The 21,059-nt window shown below is 41.8% G+C and overlaps 1 protein-coding gene across 5 annotated transcripts in view; it reads right to left on the reverse strand.

Annotated features, from left to right (window-relative positions):
* Positions 1-16,655, reverse strand: part of Pus7 (pseudouridine synthase 7) — a 53,651-nt gene extending 36,996 nt beyond the window's left edge. For 3 of the 5 annotated variants that reach the window (XM_028855540.2, XM_028855539.2, XM_028855538.2), the window contains exons 1-5: positions 16,467-16,655; positions 9,449-9,866; positions 7,440-7,524; positions 7,226-7,327; positions 1,278-1,422 (exon numbers count right to left, since the gene is read on the reverse strand). In XM_028855540.2, coding sequence (XP_028711373.1) covers positions 1,278-1,422; positions 7,226-7,327; positions 7,440-7,524; positions 9,449-9,834 — 718 coding nt within the window. In that variant the 5' untranslated portion in view covers positions 9,835-9,866; positions 16,467-16,655. The remainder of the gene's footprint in view (positions 1-1,277; positions 1,423-7,225; positions 7,328-7,439; positions 7,525-9,448; positions 9,867-16,466) is intronic. The other 2 variants (XM_028855536.2, XM_037203591.1) reach the window with 1 other exon arrangement.
* Positions 16,656-21,059: the final 4,404 nt, after the last annotated feature.

Consider the following 21,059-nt stretch of genomic DNA (forward strand, 5'->3'; position numbering starts at 1 on the left):
AGTTATAGTTGAAGATTAATTAGGATAGAAAGTGAATTAGATACATCATGGATTTACCAAAATAGGATAGATAATGGAATTATTTTCTCTGATTTGTCAAATATAAATGGACTAGACATTGTTTAGGTATTTAGTACTTGTATATATTGTATATAGTTATTGTACTTTTGTATATAGTTTTTCTTATGTTAGTTATAACCTTTTGCTTTTTTTTTTCTTTTTATTAAAATAGAAAAGGGGAAATGTGGTGGTATTCTAATTGCACTGAAATGTGATTTTGATTGTATGTTAATAAATAAAGTTGCCCGGGGGTCAGAGCTATTAGAGCCATAGCAAGAGTGTGGCGGTGGTGGCACAAGCCTTTAATCCCAGCACTTGGTAGAAGAGCTAGGTAGATCTGTGTGTGTTCAGGGATACAGCCAGCATTGGAGACATGTACATACAGGCAGTGTGAGGCAGTCACGTGTTTGGGTTTACAACCAATGAGAAGGCAGAACAAAAGACTATGAAAAGATATACACACAGGAAATAGGTCTCTTTTGGGAAGCTAGGAGCATGCAGGAGGAAGGGTAAGATTTTAGCTCTGAGCTCTGACCTCTCGGCTTTCTCTTTTACATTGGTTCTGTGTTTCTTATTTAATAAGACGGTTGGTTACATCTACAGTTCTTGACCAAATACTGATCAACTGCAGCCTCCCCAAATGCATCCATGAGAAAATTAAGATCCAATATGCCCATGATTGTATGTGGTAAATCACCTTTTGTCCTTCATCTAGAATAAATAGTAATATACTGCCCTTGGGAAAACTGAAAATACAGGAACACAGTTGCTGAAAATACTTCCCCTGGCACTGACTCCTTTGCGACCTTGGCTGACAGAGGGATGCTAAGATACTACTTTACACTGTGACCTAGACATTACAGAATCAAACAGCAACAGGAAGATCTTCCTGCCATTACAGGAAGGTGACATCATGCCCAGCTTTGTTTTTTTTTTTTTTTTTTTTTTTTTTTGTATCAGTGAAGAATTAGCCTCAGATCTCTACTTTTTCCTCTCCAACTGCTCAAAGCTTCTCATTTCTGTTTGATTTCTTTTTTTCATGTGGTCAACCTTGCTTTTTCCTTAAGCCCTTTCATTTCATTGGAAGCATCATTACAAACACGGAGTCTTCATTCATATACTACACTCTCTTAAATTCATTCAGGAGATACTGATAGTGTCCTAATGAGTTCAAGCCTCTTATGAGGAAGGAGAAAGAGGGCCAGTGTTATACTTACTTGCCAAAGCCTTTTTGCCAGCTGCATGGTAGGCTACGATGTATTTCCTGCCTTCTCTATCCTCTGTTTTTGTCTCTAATCCTGGGAAGAGAGATTTAATAGCTTGATGGATGATGGTTCTTTTTTCTTTGGTATCCTCAACGACCTATTAAAAACAGAAGACAGCTATTATTCTAACAAGTACGAAATAGGAAAATAACACAGTGAATCAGTGAAGACATGGTTCATTTCATCAACTATGCAAAAGTCAACAAGAATGTTGGCTATTATTTCAGAAACGTTTTCCAGCTGCCTGATACTGATGATCCCAAGGGCTTGTGGACAGAGCATGTCCATCTCCAGACACTGCACAAGCACCTCAGACTCATCTTTTTCTTTAATCCTCGTAAGCTCCCTGTTAACCCACCACTGTGCCACATACGGAGATAAGAATGAGGTGCAGGGAAAATATAGAAGATGTTTGAAGTTACATAATGGGAAGGTATGAGAGCTGGGTTTGAAACGAAGCAGTCAAGCCATGTGATCACCCACAGAAGTTGCTTTTGGTATCTTTTCTAGACAAAAAGCACGGGGAGTCCCAGAGCAAGATGCTAAAAGACAAGTTAATACCTCTGGCAACTCAGCCCACAACCATCTGCTACTGAACTTTATTTTATATTAAATTATTATTTTTTTAAAAGCTCCTGTGGCTTTTAAAAAATATTTACTTACTTATTTACTTACTTACTTATTTATTTATTTATTTATTTATTTATTTATTTATTTATTTATTTATTTATTATGTACACAGTATGCCTGTGTGTCAGAAGAGGGCACCAGATCTCACTATTGATAGTTGTGAGCCACCATGTGGTTGCTGGGAATTGAACTCAGGACCTCTGGATGAGCAGCCAGTGCTCTTAACCTCTGAGCCATCTCTCCAGCCCTATTTTATATTAAATTATTTTATGGAGAAAAATCTAACACAATTAAGAAAACCAACATAAAATTTAAACTTATCATTCAAACAACTTTTTGTCAGCTTTCGACATTTCTTACACTAAGAAACAAATTTTACCTCTATTCAATAGCACAAATGGCTGGATATGCCACATTATAAAAAGAAAAAGATTTTTCAAAACATGTTGATGCTGTATTCAGTGCACAGGAATTTTCTAATTCATTCTCTTAAAAATGCTGATAGTGGAACAAGTTAACTGGGCCACTTGATCTCTTGCAGAGGACCTGGGTCGGTTCCCAGCAACAAGTGGCAGATTATAACTACCAGTAAGTCTAGTTCCAGGAGAATTTAACACTCTCTTTTGACTTCCTTGGGCACCAGACATGCAGGTGGTACATAGACATACAGGTAGACAAGACACTTATATATATAAAATAAATAAATACTAAATCAAAAAAAGTATTTCCTCTTAATTTAATAGCTAAGGTAACTTGCCTATAATTTATGCCCTTTAAAAGTTAAAACTGAGGGGCTATAGAAATAGCTCAGCGGGCTAGAGAGATGGCTCAGAGGATAAGAGCACTGACTGCTCTTCCAGAGGTCCTGAGTTCAATTCCCAGCAACCACATGGTGGCTCACAACCATCTGTAATGAGATCTGGTGCTGTCTTCTGGTCTGCAGTCATACATGCTGTATACATAATAAATAAATAAATTTTAAAATAAATAAATAAATAGCTCAGCAGGTAGATTTGGATGTCCTCCCAGAAGACCTGGTTCCTATTCCCAGCACCCACATGGCAGCTCACAACTGCCTTTAAGTCCAGTTCCAGGTGATCTGAGACACCCTTCTGGCCTCCTTGTGCACCAGGAACATAAGTGGGACACAGGCATATATCATGCAGGTAAAACACCCATAAACATATAAGTAAAAGAAAAAGAAAAAAAAGTTAAAACAGTCAGCAGACAACATAGCAGTCAGGATCAGAGTTAGTTTTGTCATACGTAGGAAATGTACACAGGGTGATACAACACTATATTACACATTCAGGGAAACTTGTACTCAATCTCTAATTGTCCTTACAGACAATTCTTTCTTTTTCTTTTTAAAAATGTATTTATTTTTATTTCATGTGTGTGTTTTGCCTGCAGGTATGTATTTGTACCACATGTGTGGCTGGTGCCAGAGAAGGTCAGAGGAAGGCATTGGATCGCCTGGAACTGGAGTTTCAGACAGCTGTGAGCTTCCCTATGGGTTCTGGGAATTAAACTCAGGTCCTCTGTAAGAACAACTGGTCTTAAACTGCTATGGCCATCTCTCTAGCCTTAACTGCCCTTCTAGACAATTCTTAAATCCATACTTAAAAACACAGGTAAACCCTCCCCTCACTGCCTAGGGCCTGACTCTGGCAGTCACTGTTGGTCATGGCAGTGTGAGAAGGGGGAAGGGAGGAGAGGACAGGAGCAAGACCCAAGGAAGCTGAAGAAGCCAACTGGTGGTCTGAGCTCTGAAACTACTTACTATTGATGACAATTTAAAAAAAGATTTCGCCGGGTGGTGGTGGGGCACGCCTTTAATCCCAGCATTCGGGAGGCAGAGCCAGGCGGATCCCTGTGAGTTCAAGGCCAGCCTGGTCTACAGAGCTAGTCCAGGACAGGCTCCAAAGTTATAGAGAAACCTTGTCTCGAAAAACGGAAAAAAAATTTCCAAATTTAACTTAAAAGATGTTTTTTTGACAAATGTGATGGTGTATGTCTTTAATTCTAACACTCAGGAGCCAGAGGCAGAGGCAGTCAGATCTCTGTGAGTTCAAGGCCAATATGGTCTACATAGAGAGTTCCAGGTTAGCTAAGGCTACAGTCAGACTCTGTCTCAAAACAAACATTTTTTTCCAGACAGGATGATATTTAGTCCCAGCTATTCTTGGAACTCCTGATTCTCTGGCCTTCATCACCTAAGTGCTGGAATCTAGGCCTGTGATGGTGTGACAAGGTTAAGACACTATTTTGAGAAACAGAACACATTTATAGATTACATAGTCACAAGATCCCAAACAAACTACCCAGGAGCTTTTTTTTTTTTTTTTTTTTTCAAAATGACTTACTCTGTGTTAAAGAGGTGAGTGCAAGAATGTGTGGACAACACTGGTTGATGCATGTGTAATGGAACTAAAGAGAGCTGTTTCTAGAGAGAATTCTGCAAGCCTGGTGCCCTTTCAACAGTGAAAAACATTATTTTTATTGGTGATATAAAGAAGATATAGAGCTAGGTGTGGTGGCACACGCCTTTAATCCTAATGCTCAGGAGGCAGAGGCAGGTGGATCTCTGGAGTTCAAGGCCAGCCTGGTTTACAGAGTGAGTTCCAGGACAGTCACAAGGCTACAGATAAACCCTGTTTCAAAAAACCAAAAACGTGTGTGTGTGTGGGGGTGGGGGGGGGTGGACATAGAACTCAATTTATGAGACTATTTAAAAAAGAATAGCAAGGCTAAAACCAAGTAAGCTGTGGAAGACAGACAGTACATAAAGAGGGCTTGTTTCTGTAAGTTCTGATTGGGGCAGTAAAACTGTGCAGAGGTATAACCTGAGGGACTGAGGAGAAAACTTTGTATAGGGCTTGCCAAGCAATCACATCCTTAGCTGGACTTCCAGAACCCATACTAAAGAGCTGGGCATGGTGATCCACACTTACAACCTCAGCACTAGGGAGGCAAAGAGAGCAGCTTCCTGGGACTCACCTGTGAGGTAGACTGGGCTAACTGGATGAATTCTAGGCCAAGTGAGAGACTCTGTCTCAAAAATCAAGGTGGATGGCTCCTGAGGAAGGCCACCTAAGGTTGTCCCCTGGCCTTCACATGCACCTATCCACCTGTGCTCCCACACTCACATAAAAGAAAAAGGTACAATAGTCAGGTATGGTGGTATAAACCTGTAACCTTTGCCTTGGAAGATAGAGGCAGGAGGATCAAGAGTTTGAGGTCATCCTTGGCCATATAAGAGTATGAGGCTAGGATAGGCTATATGAAAACTTGTCTCAAATAAACAAAACAAAATTCACCAAAAATGAAACAAAACCAAACCAAAAAATAAACCCTATTCTTAGGGCTTGGGATAAAGCCTAGCTGACATCATCTTATCATTTTAAAACCCCTAGGCTTAATCCTCAGCACCACAAAATAACAAAACAAAGGCTGGGCATGATGATGAATGCCTATAATTCCAGGAATTGGGAGGATGAGGACCAAGAGTCCCAGGCTATCTTAGGCTATATAATGACAGTCTACCTCAAAACATACAAAGTCAAACCAAACAAGCTGCACAAAGAGTGAGCGACAGACAGAGAACCCACAACCTATTCCTAGGAGTTTTCAACTTGGTATCATTAAGGATTTTGTCAATAGGTAAATTCAATAATTTAAGAACCTTTTATGCTCAGTATTTTATATCTTCAGAAAGTGATGGTGGGGAATGAATGTAGGTGGTGTACTGGAGGAAGATGAGCTGTGATAAGCTGGAATAAACTGAATGTGGAGGTCTGAATGAAAATGGCCCCCACAGGCTCACAGGGAGTGGCACTATTAGGTGTGTGGCCTTATTGGAGGAAGTGTGTCACTGGTGGTTGGCTTTCAGGCTTTAGATGCTCAAGTTAGGCTCAAGTAAAAAAGTGTTACTCTTTCTTCCTGCTGCCTGCTGATCTGGATATAGAACTCTCAGCTACTTCCCCAGCACCATGTTGGCCTGCATGCCACCATGCTTCCCACCTTGACAATGGACTAAACCTCTGAACTTTAAGTCAGGCCCCAATTTAATGTTTTCCTTTGTCAGAGTTGCCATAGTGTCTCCTCACAGCAATAGAAACCATAACTAAGACACTGAGTGATAAGAGGAGAAATTTTAGACAATCTAAAATTTATTAGTTTATTACAATGTGGTAAAGGGTTGGGGGTGTAGCTCAGTGGTAAAATTCTATCTAGCCTAGCATGCACAGAGTCCTGAGTTTGATCTCTAGCACCTTATAAACCTGGCATGGTAGTTCATCTCTATAATCCCAGTGTTCAGGAGGTGGAGAGAGGCAGGAGAGGCTGAAGTTCAAAGCCATCCTTGATTATCCAGTGAAATTCAGCTCCAAGCCAGCCTGGGCCACATGAGATCTTGTCTCAAAACAAAACAGAGCGAAGTAGAAATGAGACTCATTAGTACAGGACATGATTAGCATATATAAAGCCCTGGTTTTGGTCCCTAGTAGCATGTTTGGTTAACATCACAATTTCACTAGATGTACTAACCTAGGAAAATAAAACTTTCATAGGAAAGTTGAACAACGGCGTTTGCTATTCTACTTATTATATAAGCTCTCTATTTCTCAGCTAGCAGTAGATCTAGGCTGAGCAAAGGGCTTCCTCCCTTCCTTCCCCAGAGATCCAGATATGCTTCTTCTTAATCCCACCAGAGACTAAGAAGCTATAAGGCCAGAACTTCCTGCCAGGGCCAGGCACCTGACTACCATAGAGGAGGGGTCCTCTGTAGCCATGTAACTGCCATGCCGTGGTTCTAAACAGCAGATCTCTTTGTTACATTGTGGTCACAGAATTTCTTTTTACAGAAAAACATAGCTTTGCTAGCCGGGCATGGTGGATGCTGAGGCAGAATTTAAGACCAGTTGGGGCTATAGAGAGATACCAGGTCTCAAAACACAAAAGCCGGGTGTGCCAGCATACATTGTAATCTCAGCATTTGCAAGATGGAGACAGGAGGAGACTCAAGTTCAGCCTAGACTATGAGATCCTGTTTCAATAAGAACAGGACAAACAAACCTTTCCTTGACATATTTATCTTGAAATTGATTATTTGTCCTGATTTAAGTAAAACCAAAAACTAGTAGATTGCCCTTTGAGACAAAGTAGACAAGCTACCTTTTTGTTAAACACAGCTAGCTCTTCTGTGGTCACTTATGAACATGCACCCTGAAGGAAGCACACAAACCCAAGCTCCCGCTTGCACTTCTTACCTCAATGGCAACACTGGTTTCTTTATTTTTGAAAAGCTGGAGCTCCTCCAACTGCTGCTTGTCCTCAGCTGTCAAAACAGTGAGCGCTTCTTCTGGAGGGTCCTTTAACCACAGAAAGCAAGTAAGTCACACAGAGACAGTAAAACTACCTTTCTAGGATCTTTAGGAAGAGCTATTATATACAACAGATGGATTTTTCTAGAAAGATTTCTACCTCCTTGTCCATTGGAACAGATAAGTCATCCAAATGGCTGATCCGTCCGTCTTTTCCAATTTCATGAACAACAAAGTCAGAGTATCTATTGAAGAGAAAACCAAAGTTTTTAAGAAGTGAGCATTTTACTTTCTACTAATTTTAGGACAAACTTTACTCATTCTAAATAAGACATTTAAAGAAAATCTTCTCTTATTTTAATGAACACTGAAACACATATAGTTTCATCCTAGAAGTTTCTTAAATATTATTATAGAAAATATTAACAAATGTAAAATGAAAGCCTTCAATGTTTATGGCTCCATCAGTATAGTGCTTGAGTGGCAAGCATGGATGAAGACTTGAGTTTGATCCTTAGCACCCATGTGAAAAAGCCACATGTGGGTGCACATGTTTGTAATCTGTTGGGAAGGCAGAGACAAGAGGATCCCTGGAGCCTGCTGACCTGCCAGTCTATATAAATTGGCGAGTCCCAGGTTTTGAGACTGTTTCAGAAAACGAATGCAGAAGAACTGAAGAGATAGCTCAATGGTTAAGCGCACTGGCTGCCCTTGCAGAGAACATGGGTTTGGTTCCCAGTAACCACATGGCAGTCCACAAGTGCTTACAACTGTAACATCAGTTCCAGTGGATCTGATGCCCTTTTCTAGCCTCCTTGGGCACTGCACACATGTGGTGCAGATAAACACATGCAGACACTCACACCATACACATAAAATCAATCTTTAAAAATAATCATGTGGGGAGTAACTGAGGAGGGCTTCCACATATACATGCATACATACACATCTAAGGTTATACAGTCTATCTTAAATTAAGTCATAAATAGTCAATTAATTAAAACTAAATAGTAAAATCAGAACTCACTAAGTCTGTCATAAGCTACTGTGAAAGCTTTTTTCTATCATCACACTTAACATCCTCTTAACAACTTCCACAGTGACACTGGTATCCATCTTGTAGATGTGGATACTGAGGCTCAGGAGCCTCAGCTCACTATTAAGTAGCTGAACAGAGTCATATCCAAATTTTCCTGGCTCCAAACAACTTTTAGTTCCTACTGAAAAATATGGTCTATTCAGATAAAACAACTTAAGATTATAAGATGAATTCAGCAAGAAAAAAAATACCTTGAAAATGTCTAAAAGAATTTAACAAAACAAATACCATACCCCCACACCTAACAATATGCATCACTGGGAAATTATGTTTATTTAAACAGTTCTAGGAAAAATCTCTCCTTGATAAGAAATAAGAATTTATCATAAGCCAGATTGTGAATTAAAGGCCAAACTGGTTAAGGAGCAAAATTCTGTCAAGAAAGAACAAGAGAAAAGGCAAAAGAAACAGGAGAAACGGGAAGAACGCAAGAACTATAATGGGTACAGTATAGTAAGAGTGTTTGCCTAGTGTGCATGAGGCTTTAGGTTCAAAGCATAGGACCATAGAAAGCAAACATGTTCAAAATCCAAGACTATTTACTTAGGCAGCTCTCTCACACTCTGTCCCTTTTTGATCAGAAATGTAAACAATCCTTAGGTTTAGAAAACTAAATTGAGGGGCTGGAGAGATGGCTCAGCAGTTAAGAGCATGAGCTGCTCTTCCAAAGAACCAGGGTTCAATTCCCAGCACCCTAAGGCAGCTTACAACTGTCTGTAACTTCAATTCTAGGGGACACCCTCATATAGATATTCATGCAGGCAAAACACCAATGCACACAAAATAAAAATAAATAAATTATACAAAAAAAAAAAAAAAAGAAAGAAAACTACATGGAAAGTTGGGTGTGAAGGCATATCCCCAAATTTCTAACACTCAAGAGTCTGAGGATTGAGAGTTCATGACAACTTCTGGGTTAACCTGGGCTACTTAGAGACACTGCCTCAAAAAAAAAACAAACAAACAAACAAAAAAAAACAGCAAAAGATTTTTTTAAAGACTATATTGCTGATCTCTTTCTGAAGGAAAAGTATTAACACAACTAAAACAAACATGTTTACTAAACTCACCGTTCTTTTAAGATCCCTGAGAAGCCCTCATGAGGGCTCACAAACTTCGTGATGCCTACATCAAGTTCTGTGAGCCCATGCTTCATCATGTCTGCAAAACTCTCAGGCTCCTCCTCTTCCCCTATCTCTGAAAGGCCATCTTCCTCCTCTTCCTCCTCTTGCACCTGAGCACTGGAATTCTTTTCATCTTTCTTGGCATCTTCAACTTCTGGAGGTCCAGGCTCATCCTCACTGCTGTGTAGACTGTCATTTTCTACCCCATCCTGACTGTTGGTCAGATAGCACTCTGAGACCTTCTGTTTCTTTGTCTCCTCCTGCAGGGCCACACCATCATTATCTTCCACAACAAGGCACCCACGTTTCAGGGACACGTTTGTCATTTCCATCTTTAAGGCTCCAAGAGAACATTTAAGAGGACCTTTCAGAGAGGAGAAAAGTGCAGAAGTTAACAATCTCCCATAAAGAAGCTAGTTTTGGTAAACAGAGGCACAGTGAACCTTTGTTCAGAGGATCCTTAAAAAATCATTTATTACAATAATTATCAGGGGTGTGGAAAGATGGCTTAATGGTTTAAGAAGCTTGCTGATCTTTCAGAGAACCCAAGTTTGGATCCTAACACCTATATCAGGTAGCTCACTGGACCTGCCAGTCTAGCTCTAGGAAATTAAATGCTCTCTTCTGGCCTTCTAAGGCCATCACATACACATGGCATTCACTGACACACATTCATATAAATAAAAAATGAAAGTATCTTTTTAATGAGAAAATAAGTAATTCTGATATTGGCATACATTCAAAAGTCTAGAAACAGAAAACATGGTACAACAGTTGGTACCAACAGTCTCACGAATATAACCAGGTGGAGTGGCACATGCCTAGTATTTGGAAGGCAGATCAGGTGGATTTCTGTGAATTTCAGGCCAGTCAGGGCTACAGAAAAACCCTACCTCAACAAACCAACAAATAAAAAAACTTAAAAAAAGTATATATGTAGTTTTAAGCCAGAAATATGTTTTTTTAGGCATTTAGCTTAAGAAAATGATTTAGAGAGGGGCTGGCAAGATGGTTTAGTAGTTAATAGTATTTGTTGCTCTTGCAGAGGACCTGGGTTTGGTTCCTAATACCCACTCACATGGTGGCTTACAACCATCCCTAATTTGTTTCAAGGGATCTGACGCTTTCTTTTGGTCTCTGCAGAAACTAGACATGCACGTGGTGCACATATATACATGCAAGTCAAACTCTCATACATAAACATTTAAAAACTAAAACAAAACAAACCCAAACCAAACAGAATATAAATTCAAGGGGTGAAGGGATGTCTCAGAAGTCAAGGGTACTTGTTGCTCTTTCAGAGGATCCATGTTCAGTTCCTAGCACCCACATGCAGTGGGCGTAGAACTGCCTGTAATTTGAGTTCTTCGGGATCCAATGCTCTGTTCTGGTGTCTGAAGCTACCTGTATACACACATATACATAAACAGACGCACATGCATACACATAAAACAAATTAAAAATAAGCTGAATAATGTGTAGATTCTTACACATTATTACAACCGACTAGGAACTGCAAAAGGTGATTACTTCTAGGTGAGGTCTGAGGTGGTTAAGTGCTAGAAGTGTGTTTTCATTGAATACCACCACTGTTCTATTATAACTTTGTTCCAGGCATGTGTATCATCTTTTCAAAACTGATAAAAGACAGTAGTATATAAATGAAAGCATACTCACACCATACCAAGAGTTATGGGGTACTGTTGTATAGTACCTATAAAGTCAGCCTGGTATGATGGTATACACCTGTAACCTCAGCACTTGAGAGGTAGAAATTGAAGGACCAGGAGTTCAAGGCCAGCCTGGGATATAAGAGATAGGGATGGTGTGCTATGGGATGGTCTGTATGTCAAATTGCTCTGATTGGTCAATAAATAAAACACTGATTGGCCAGTGGCTAGGCAGGAAGTATAGGCGGGACTAACAGAGAGGAGAAAAGAAAGAACAGGAAGGCAGAAGGAGTCACAGCCAGCTGCTGCCATGACAAGTAGCATGTGAAGACACCGGTAAGCCACAAGCCACATGGCAAGGTATAGATTTATGGAAATGGATTAATTTAAGCTATAAGAACAGTTAGCAAGAAGCCTGCCACCGCCATACAGTTGTCTCTGTGTTTACTTGGTTGGGTCTGAGCGGCTGTGGGACTGGCGGGTGACAAAGATTTGTCCTGACTGTAGTCAAGGCAGGAAAATAACTACAATGGTGGCTTAGTCAGGAGGATCTCAACTTTATCCCTAGCACTAATTTTCTTTTTTTTGAAGCTGGAGCCTGGCAAGGTGTGGACAGAAGGATTCTCTGGGGCTCACTGCTAGGCAATCTAGCCAATTGCTGAGCTTCATATTCAGTGAGAGACCTCTTCTCAAAGAGCAAAGCCAACAAGACAGCTCAGTGGTAAGGAAGTGTGAATGCCTGGCTTGAGTTAGATCTTCAGGTAAAAGGGGAGAATAGATTCCCATAGTGGTCCTCTGACCTCCACAAGTACACCACAAACACACACATACATACAGTTAAATATAAACAAATGTAATTAAAAAATAAAAAAAATACTAAGGTGGAGAAAGATAGAAGACATCTGACATTGGCCTCTGGCCCCCCTCTGCATTTCTCTCAAAACATATGGACACAAGACAAAAGTAAAACAAAACAAAATCAAACCAAACCAAACCACAAATTGTAAATATACCAGGTTGGTCTTTAACTCTTAACTCTCCAACCTCAGTTTCTTGAGTGCTGAGACTGTAGATGTGCTCCACTATGACAGCTATGTTATGTGTTTGACCACAATTTAAAAAGAAACAGCCCCCCAACAGATTATTATTTAATTGGACCATCTGCAATGAACAGAGCAAAATCTAAGACATCACACATACTTCCCCAGTGAAGAGGAACTCAGGAGAGGGGCAAACACAGAGCAATCAAAATAAAGATATTCTGGATAGTGTGTACTTATCTACTTGATCTTACTTGAAACTGTAAGGAACACATGTAAGGCCTAGGGTGAACAACCCTGGTCAGGAGTGATAAGCAATAGTAACCACGAATGGAGTAGTGATAAGCTATAAGCTATGTGTGGAAGTAGGGATAAGACTAGAAACCCAGTCAGGAAAGATTATAAAAGATGAAGCCTCAGACCCGACCAACAGAGCTCGTCAGGCCCTCGCGCGAGATGACTCTCCTCTGCCAGAGACGTGAGATCCTGTCCCCAGTGCAGACATGCCTGATCTGAGGAAGGCTGACCCAAGATCCAGAGGAACAGACGTGGCGAGACCGGACCTGTATGCCTGGAGAGGTACTTCTGCTTCCATTTGGAAGACAGGATGAATAATGCTTGTAATCTTACTGTGTGAATAAATGAGTGTTATACCAAGTCTGAATCAAGAGTGATTATTCCTCCCCCATAACCGGGGTATGTGCTCGCTACAGAAACTAAAATAAGGATGTTACGTTTTTCCTATTTTTGTTACACAGAAAGACAGAAAAGTGAACTTACCAACCAGAAATAGCCATGGTTAGATATTAAAAATCAAGGAAATTCTTAGAATTGGCAGATTTTGCTTCATGTCATAGACATGACCACCTGAGCAATCATTGAGAGGAGTAATTACAATAATGGGCTGTCAAAGTACTGATCAGGAATCTTGCAGGCTGCAAGAATATATTATAGAGATTCAGCTGTGTATTAAAGCTATACTTTGACCAGCCAATGGCCTGTCAAAAGGCAAGCCATTTACTATGGAATATCTGGTGTTATCCAGTTTTTAATATTCTATCTGTCTTCTACTATGAAATTCTTGCATGCCCAAATTCTGTGGGATTCTGACTTAGAGGCGTTCAGTCATAATCCCACAGATGGTAGCTTCGCCCCATTGGCTCCTCAGCCAAGCACCATTTGGCAAACAGATAAGCTTCTCAGATCTGCTTAACTTCTAGGTAACTAACTCCCCTGCTGAGCCTAGGAGACAAGCAGGCTCCTAGATGTATAGCTTTGTTTCTTATGCAAATGAAGCTCAGACCATCCCCTTCCTTCAGCCTAGGGGCATGACAGAGAGATTGAGGACAATAGGGTGTTTTACATAACCATGGCCAGGGAGAGGGGAGGAGTGAACCGTGAGGCAGGAATAGCAGACACAGAATAGTGTGGTCAGAGAGAAAAGAGGAAGACTGGTTCTGTAGAGGTTAAAGCAGATCACGGGTAGAGTTTTCTGAAAGCTAGGAATAAGGAGCGAGGAAGGTGAGATGGAGGACAAAGGGACAGAGGGCATACATAGATCAGGTCAAACGCATAGGAGCTTACTAAAACTACAAGGACAGGAAAACTGAGCACAGAGAGGAGCTGTATGTGATGACAGGGCTGAAACTGTGTAGACAGAATTGACTGAGAATAAAGTGAATGGACTAAAGATTAACTCAGTGTGCTTAGATTCATTTGATAACCCTTAGATTAGTATCCTTAGGCACTTGTAGCATCTGTTCTGGACCCTGATAGAAATCTCAAGGCAGGCACTTGGGGGGAATTCATTACAGGAGGAGATCCTGACACCTGTTCACAGGCCACAACACTCAGCAGAGAGGCAAGCACAGCCAGAAAAAGCCATGCATGCAGCCTGGCTCAGGGACTTTATAGTCAGACCATCCACCTCTCTCCCAGATTTAGAAGGAACACCAGATCTCCTCTATAACTCAGAGCAAGATTCCAGGTCTTGCAATTTAGTAAGTGGGTCACTTACCATCTTCTGAGTTGTTGGAAAACTAAAATATGATGCTTTGGACAGATATCTAATATCTCTCCCCATTCAACTTTGTTCATTGAAAAATTTTTTTTCTTTTAACTTTAGAGCCTGTCCTGGATCTCGCTCTGTAGACCAGGCTGGCCTTGAACTCACAGAGATCCACCTGCCTCTGCCTCTGCCTCCCGAGTGCTGGGATTAAAGCCCCACCAACACCGTTGCTACCACAGCCCTGTTCAGTGACATTTATTATGTCCCCAGGAGAGGGACATGAAAAATAACTAAGACTTTTTTTTTTTTACCCCCGCCCCCCTTTTGTTTGTTTGTTTGTGACAAGGTCTTACCACATAGCCCTGGATGTCCTGGAATACACTATATAGACCAGGCTGGCTGACTGTCTCTGCCTCTCAAGTGTTGGGATTCAAGGTGTATGTCACTAGGCCCGGTCCCTAAGACACTTCTTATTCACTTTTTAATTCCTGAGCTATTGTTAATGCTTAAGCATGGTTTGCTCTTTTAAATACTTTTGCTTTTTGAGACAGGGTCTCATGAAGTGTTGTGCATGATGAGCAAGTGTGCTAACAATGAACTACATTGCCCTCTGTCTTTACTTTGAGACAGGGTCTTCCAAAATTGTTTAGAATGCCCTTACAATGCAGCCCAGGCAGCTCTGAACTTGTGGTTCTCCTGCCTAGGCAGCAGGCATGACTTAGAAACACTTTCTTTAAAGGCAGAGCATACTCTATCTATATCCTTTTCTGAAAAAAGCCACTAAGTCTATTAGAATCATTTACTCTAACATTTATTGAGTATAAATTATCCTGTGTAGGCACTAGAGAAAAATGGAAGACTTCTTGCAATGAAACACATGACATTCTACTTGAGGATATATTCAAAAACAAAATAAATTGGCGCGGTTCATGCTCAGAAGAACATTTGCCTAGCGTGCCCTAGGTTCAATCCTCAGTACTGCAAAAAGCTAAACAAACCCTGTATGAGGACATACAAGCCATTTAGAAACAGAGAAAGATGAGCAGAGAGGGGTCATTTTGGGTGAAGCCTCCATAAAGATGTTTTAAAGACTTGAAGAAAGCAGACCTGAAAAATGCGTGAGAGTCCCACAGGGACAGAACAGAACCTGTAAAGATCCCAGTTAGAAATTAGGTTGACAGACCATCGGGTCTGTTATTTCTTTCCAGGATACAAAATCTCAGTTTCATTAGTGCCTCTAACAAAAGTGCTGGAACAGCTGAGTGTGATGGTCCACGCCTTTGAGTTCCAGGACAGCCAGGCTACATAACAGAGAGACTCCACCTCAACTTAGTAAGTCCCGTCTCAAAACTATGTGTTCAAATGAACTTATTAAATTTACAAATTCTGTCTGTTGGCTATTTGCTAATTATTGGACATTATTTCACTCTTTTTCACTATAGTGAATTGTCTGATTTTTGACAGTTCCTTCAATAATAAAAACATTGCCCTGCCACTGGGGCATACCAATTTACAGACGGCCACAGATTTTGTTGTTGTTGCTGCTGGTGGTGTTTTAGAGTGGGAACAAACCAAAACACCACCTATATTTTAGTGATTTTTTTTTTTTTAATTAAAGAAGTGGCCTTGAACTCTCTTCCATCCCTACTGGGCTAATTAACAGCAATAATCCTGTGCTTTTTAAAGCCCCCTCCCTCAGTTTAGGCTGGTGGTAAGGACCAAAGGGTAAGTAGCCTGCACAGTCATCCAGCAGAGGCTGGAGAAAAAGACCCCTGATGCCAGCCTGATTGCTTCCGCTGGTGTGAGAAGGGCAGCGGCCCCCAAGGCCTGCCCAGTACGTAAGACGTTTGCGGCCAGTACCAGCACCAGGCTCAGACCGGTGCAGGGTAGTCGGACGATCTCGGAGATTGAGCAGGGCTGGGGAAATGAGTTTGGGGAGGCCTGAGGCACCTCCAAGCAAGGAAGGAGAGGAAAAAGTTCCGGTCCACAGAACCGCGGCCAAAGAGAGGATCTGGACGCAGCGCCGCCTAACGACCGGCCGGGGATCAGGGCAGAGAGCCGGGATCCGGGAGCACGGATCGGGAATTAGGGATCTGGGATCCTGGATCGAGGAGCATGGAGCAGATACCGGAGAGCGAGGAATGTGGAGAAGATGCGGAAAAAATGGGGGCGGCGCAAGCTGCGACCACGGCCGGCCGCGCGCGTCTCCGAAGGCCTGGGGCCGCGCCACCTGGCCGCGCACTTACCCGGAGCCTGCGGGCGCCGGCTAAGCGGCGAAGAAGGCGCTCGGCTCGGGACGCAGAAGGGCGGCGGCCACTCGGAGGAGACAGAGGCCAGGGCCAACCCACATAGGGTACACCGCAAGGAAACCCACACGTACAAGATCTCCCACCAGCCGCCGAGCTTGCACACGTGCGGCGCGGCGCGGCGCTGCGCAGACCACGCCCTGGGGCGGAGCCCGTCTCACCAGCCCCCGGTCCGGGGAGGACGCTCCGCCCACCAGCGCACGGGAAGCCTCTTGCCACATGCAAAGAATTCTGAACACCTTTAGGGCTTCAAAAGCAGAGACTGCCTTTTTAGTTATTAATTGCGCTTGAGTGAGAGCTTCTCTCACAGTTACAGCCTTTTATTATAGTTAATAGGGCATATTAATTGAATGGGTTTCCTATCAATAATTCCATGCTTGTATTGTGTGTTTTGATCCTGTTCAGACAATATGACCATTTCTTGTTGCATCCAGGGAACAATAATGAAAAAAGAATTACTTTGTTTCTGTTATACAACTTGGTACTTGCAAATATAACAAGAGCTAAGAATGCTAGTCTCCCCAGTTCCTCTTTTTTTTTTTTTTTTTTTCTCGAGACAGGGTTTCTCTGCGTAGCTTTGCGCCTTTCCTGGAGCTCGCTTGGTAGCCCAGGCTGGCCTCGAACTCACAGAGATCCGCCTGGCTCTGCCTCCCAAGTGCTGGGATTAAAGGCGTGCGCCACCACGCCCGGCTACCCCAGTTCCTCTTTAAGACAGGACTTTTGACTCTGTAACCCAGGCTGGCCTAGAACTCAGGGCAATCTACTGCTTCAGTCTGTTTTTGCCACTTCTTAGTTTTGACAATTCCCCAGTAGGACTATCTTGAAGAAAATCCCATCATTGCTGGTTTATGCTTTGAGGTAAAGAAAAGTAAAATGTATTTTTCTTCTCTTGCTCTTCAAGTAGCAAACTGATCAATTCAAAGCACCTCATAACATTTCAGATGTAATTTTTGCCAGACTTCAACTCGGCAAAAAAAACAAAACAAAAACCAACAACAACCAACTCAAGATGTGTGGAGAGGTGCTTTGAAAGAAAATGGCCCTCAAAGGGAGTGACACTATTAGGAGATGTGGCTTTGTTGGATTGGATATGGCCTTGTTGGAGGAAGTGTGTCACCGTGAAGGTGGGTTTTGAGGTTTCATGTATGCTCGAGATTCTACCCAGTATCTCAGACCACTTGCTGTTGCCTGCCGGATGTAGAACTCTCAGCTCCAGCTCGAGCACCATGTCTGCCTGTACACTGCCATGTCGCTCCGATGATAATGGATTGAACCTCTGAACTGTAAGCGAGCCACTCCAATGAAGTGTTTTCCTTTATAGGAGTTGCTGTGGTCATGGTGTCTCTCCACAGCAATAGAAACCCCAACTTAGACACCGAGTGTCACAAGCCTCTCATCCCAGCACTAAGGCCATGATGGGGGCAGAAGGACCAGAGGCTTAAGGCCATTTTGGGCTATTTAAGGAATCCCAGATAAACATAGGTTAGGTAAGAACTTGTCTCAAGCCGGGCGGTGGTGGCGCACGCCTTTAATCCTAGCACGTGGGAGGCAGAGCCAGGCGGATCTCTGTAAGTTCAAGGCCAGCCTGGGCTACCAAGCAAGTTCCAGGAAAGGCGCAAAGCTACACAGGGAAACCCTGTCTCGGGGGAAAAAAAGAAGAAGAAGAACTTGTCTCAAATTAAAATTTATTTCAAACCTTTGTATTTCTCTTAGACTTGTGTTTGTTGTATTTCTGTGTATATGTTCATGTATGTGATGATTAGTCTTACTTGTCAATTTGACAGAATCTAGAATTACCTGCCTATGCAGAATTATCCCTATTGAGTTAATTGAAATGGGAGGACCCACATTCTATGAATAGCATAATTCCCTGACTGGGATGCTGGAGCATGTAAATCAGTGGTTCTCAACCTATGAGTTGTGACCCCTCTTAAGGGGGTGAATGACCTTTTCACAGGGATTATCTAACACCATGGGAAACATTAGATATTTAAATTATGATTCATAACAGCAGCAAAATTCCAGTTTTGAAGTAGCAACAAAAATAATTTTATGGCTGGGAACTGCACGGGGAACTGTATTAAAAGTTTGCATCATTAGGAAGCTTGAGAACTGGTGTGAATGGAAAGAGAGAGCTGAGCATCATCATTCACTGTTCTCTGTTTCCAGTAGTGGACATGATATGACCAGCTGTTTCAATGTCCTGGTGCCTTAGCTTTCCTTCCATAATGGACTGTACTCTTGAACTGTGAGTCATCATAAACCCATTCTACCTTAAGTTGGTTTCATCACAGGAAAGAAACCAAAACTATGTTCAATTCTGAGTTCATGGAGACCAGAGGCCCATATTGAGTGCTTTCCTCTATCACTTTCCATCTTATTTATTTATTGATTTTTATCATTGTGTGTTTATGATATGTGTGTATGTGTGTGCATGTATACATGTGGAAGCCAGAGAGCAATTCTGTAGAAGTTGGTTCTCTCCTTCTACCTTTACATGGTTTCTGGGGATAGAACTCAAGTAATCAGGCTTGCTTGTTAAGTGCCTTCCCCATCTGAGCCAGCTTCATGGCCCCTCTATCTTACTTTTTGATAAAGTTTTTCATTGATACTAGAGCTCTTCTATTTAACTAGACTGGTTGACAGGAGAGCTTAAGGATCCTGCTTCCTAATGCTTGTATTACAGCTATCTGATGTGCCCAACTTTTTACATGAGTGTTAAGATCTGAATTCAGGTCCTCATGCTTGCACAGCTAATGCTGTATCAACTAAACCATCTCCCCAACCCAAGATATCTTCTTAAAATATGGATTTAATGTGAAGATTCAGCTAATTGAGTCATTGTCTTAAATACTTTTCTACTGCTATAATGATATACCATCTCCAAGGCAACTCACAGGAAAAAGAATTTGTTGAGGGCTTAAAGTTTCAGAGGGTGAGTACTTGACGATCATCATGGGAAACATGGCAGCAGGCAACTAGGCAAGACACTGGAGCAGTAGCTGAGAGCTTACATCTGATCTGCAAGTACGAGGTAGAGAACATCAGGAATGGTGTGGACTTTTGAAACCTCAAAGCCAGCTGCTAGTGACACACCTTCTCCAACAAGGCCACACCTCCCACTCCTTCCAAACAGGTCTACCAACTGGAGACCAAGTATATGAACATATGAGCCTATGATAACCATTCTCATTGAAATCACTATGTCATATATAATTAGCCTAGACTTGCTTTCCTCTAAGATTATTCACCTCAGTTACATACCTGAATTCTTTCCTTTGTCCTTAATTCATTCATTCACTTTTTTCTTTTTGAGATTGGTGCTCAGTATATAGCCCAGGCTGGCCCCAAATTCAAGATCTTCCTCCCTCAGTCTCCCAAGTACTTCAGTTATAGGCATATGGCACCATGCCTGGCTCATTTCACTAGTTCTTGTACAATCTCATACTCTTGGGCTATGGTAAATTAATAAATTAATGTCCCAAGGTCAGCAGATTCAAATACAACCATGTGGTATAATTTAGCCCAGACTCTATTTTAATTTTTTTTTTTTCCGAGCAGATTTCTCTGTGTAGCCTCGGCTGTCCTCAAACTCACTCTGTAGACTAAGCTCGCCTCAAACTCAGAGATCTGCCTCTGCCTCCCAAGTGCTGGGATTAAAGGCATGTGCCACCACTGCCCAGCTCTATTTTAATTTTTAAAAATTTTATTTATTTTATTATTTTTATTTTTAAAGCATCTAGATGTTTTGCTGGTATACCAACTGTGTTCATGTTGTCTGAAGTCCAGACGTTACACCATTGGAATTAGAGTTATAGCCAGTTGTCAGCTGCTGGGTGTGCTAGGAGGTGAACCTGGATTCTCTGGGAGAGCAGCTAGTACTCTAAATTGCTGAAGGTATCTCTCCAGACCCTAATGTTTATTTACTTATTGAGACATAGTCTCATTATGTGTCTCTGGCTGTCCTGGAACTCACTATGTAGATTAGGTTTGCCTTAAACTCATAGATTCACCTGCCTCTGCCTTCTGTGTTCTGGGCTAAAAGGCATATGCCACCACTCCCGGCTCCTAACTTTTATTTTCATTTTATGTGTGTGGGTGTTTTGTCTGCATATATGTCTACACCATAGTGAGTTTTCTTCTCACTGAGTAGTTTCTGTTCCCTCTTTTTTTTTTTTTTTTTTTAAGAGCTGAGGATTGAACCCAGGGCCTTGTGCTTGCTAGGCAAGCGCTCTACCACTGAGCTAAATCCCCAACCCCAGTTCCTGTTCTCTCTAAAGATTTTTTTCTACTGGGTCCTCTTTTGTTTTGGTTCAAAGGCACTGCCTTCCCGGATTTGCTTGTGAGGTTGTCAAATTTCCGGATTCTCTACCTATCCCTTGCTTCTAAGTAACTCCAGTTCTTCCTCCTTGGAAAACGGTAGAGGTTTAGGGGGTTCTGCTAGGCAAAGTGCATGTTAGATTTTGAGTGCTTTTCTTCTATTATGCTTCCAGAATGTTTCAACCCTCTTGCAAACTGATCTGTACTCTCCAA

Source organism: Peromyscus leucopus, chromosome 3, assembly GCF_004664715.2.
Source record: "Peromyscus leucopus breed LL Stock chromosome 3, UCI_PerLeu_2.1, whole genome shotgun sequence".
NCBI classification, from domain to species: domain Eukaryota; kingdom Metazoa; phylum Chordata; class Mammalia; order Rodentia; family Cricetidae; genus Peromyscus; species Peromyscus leucopus.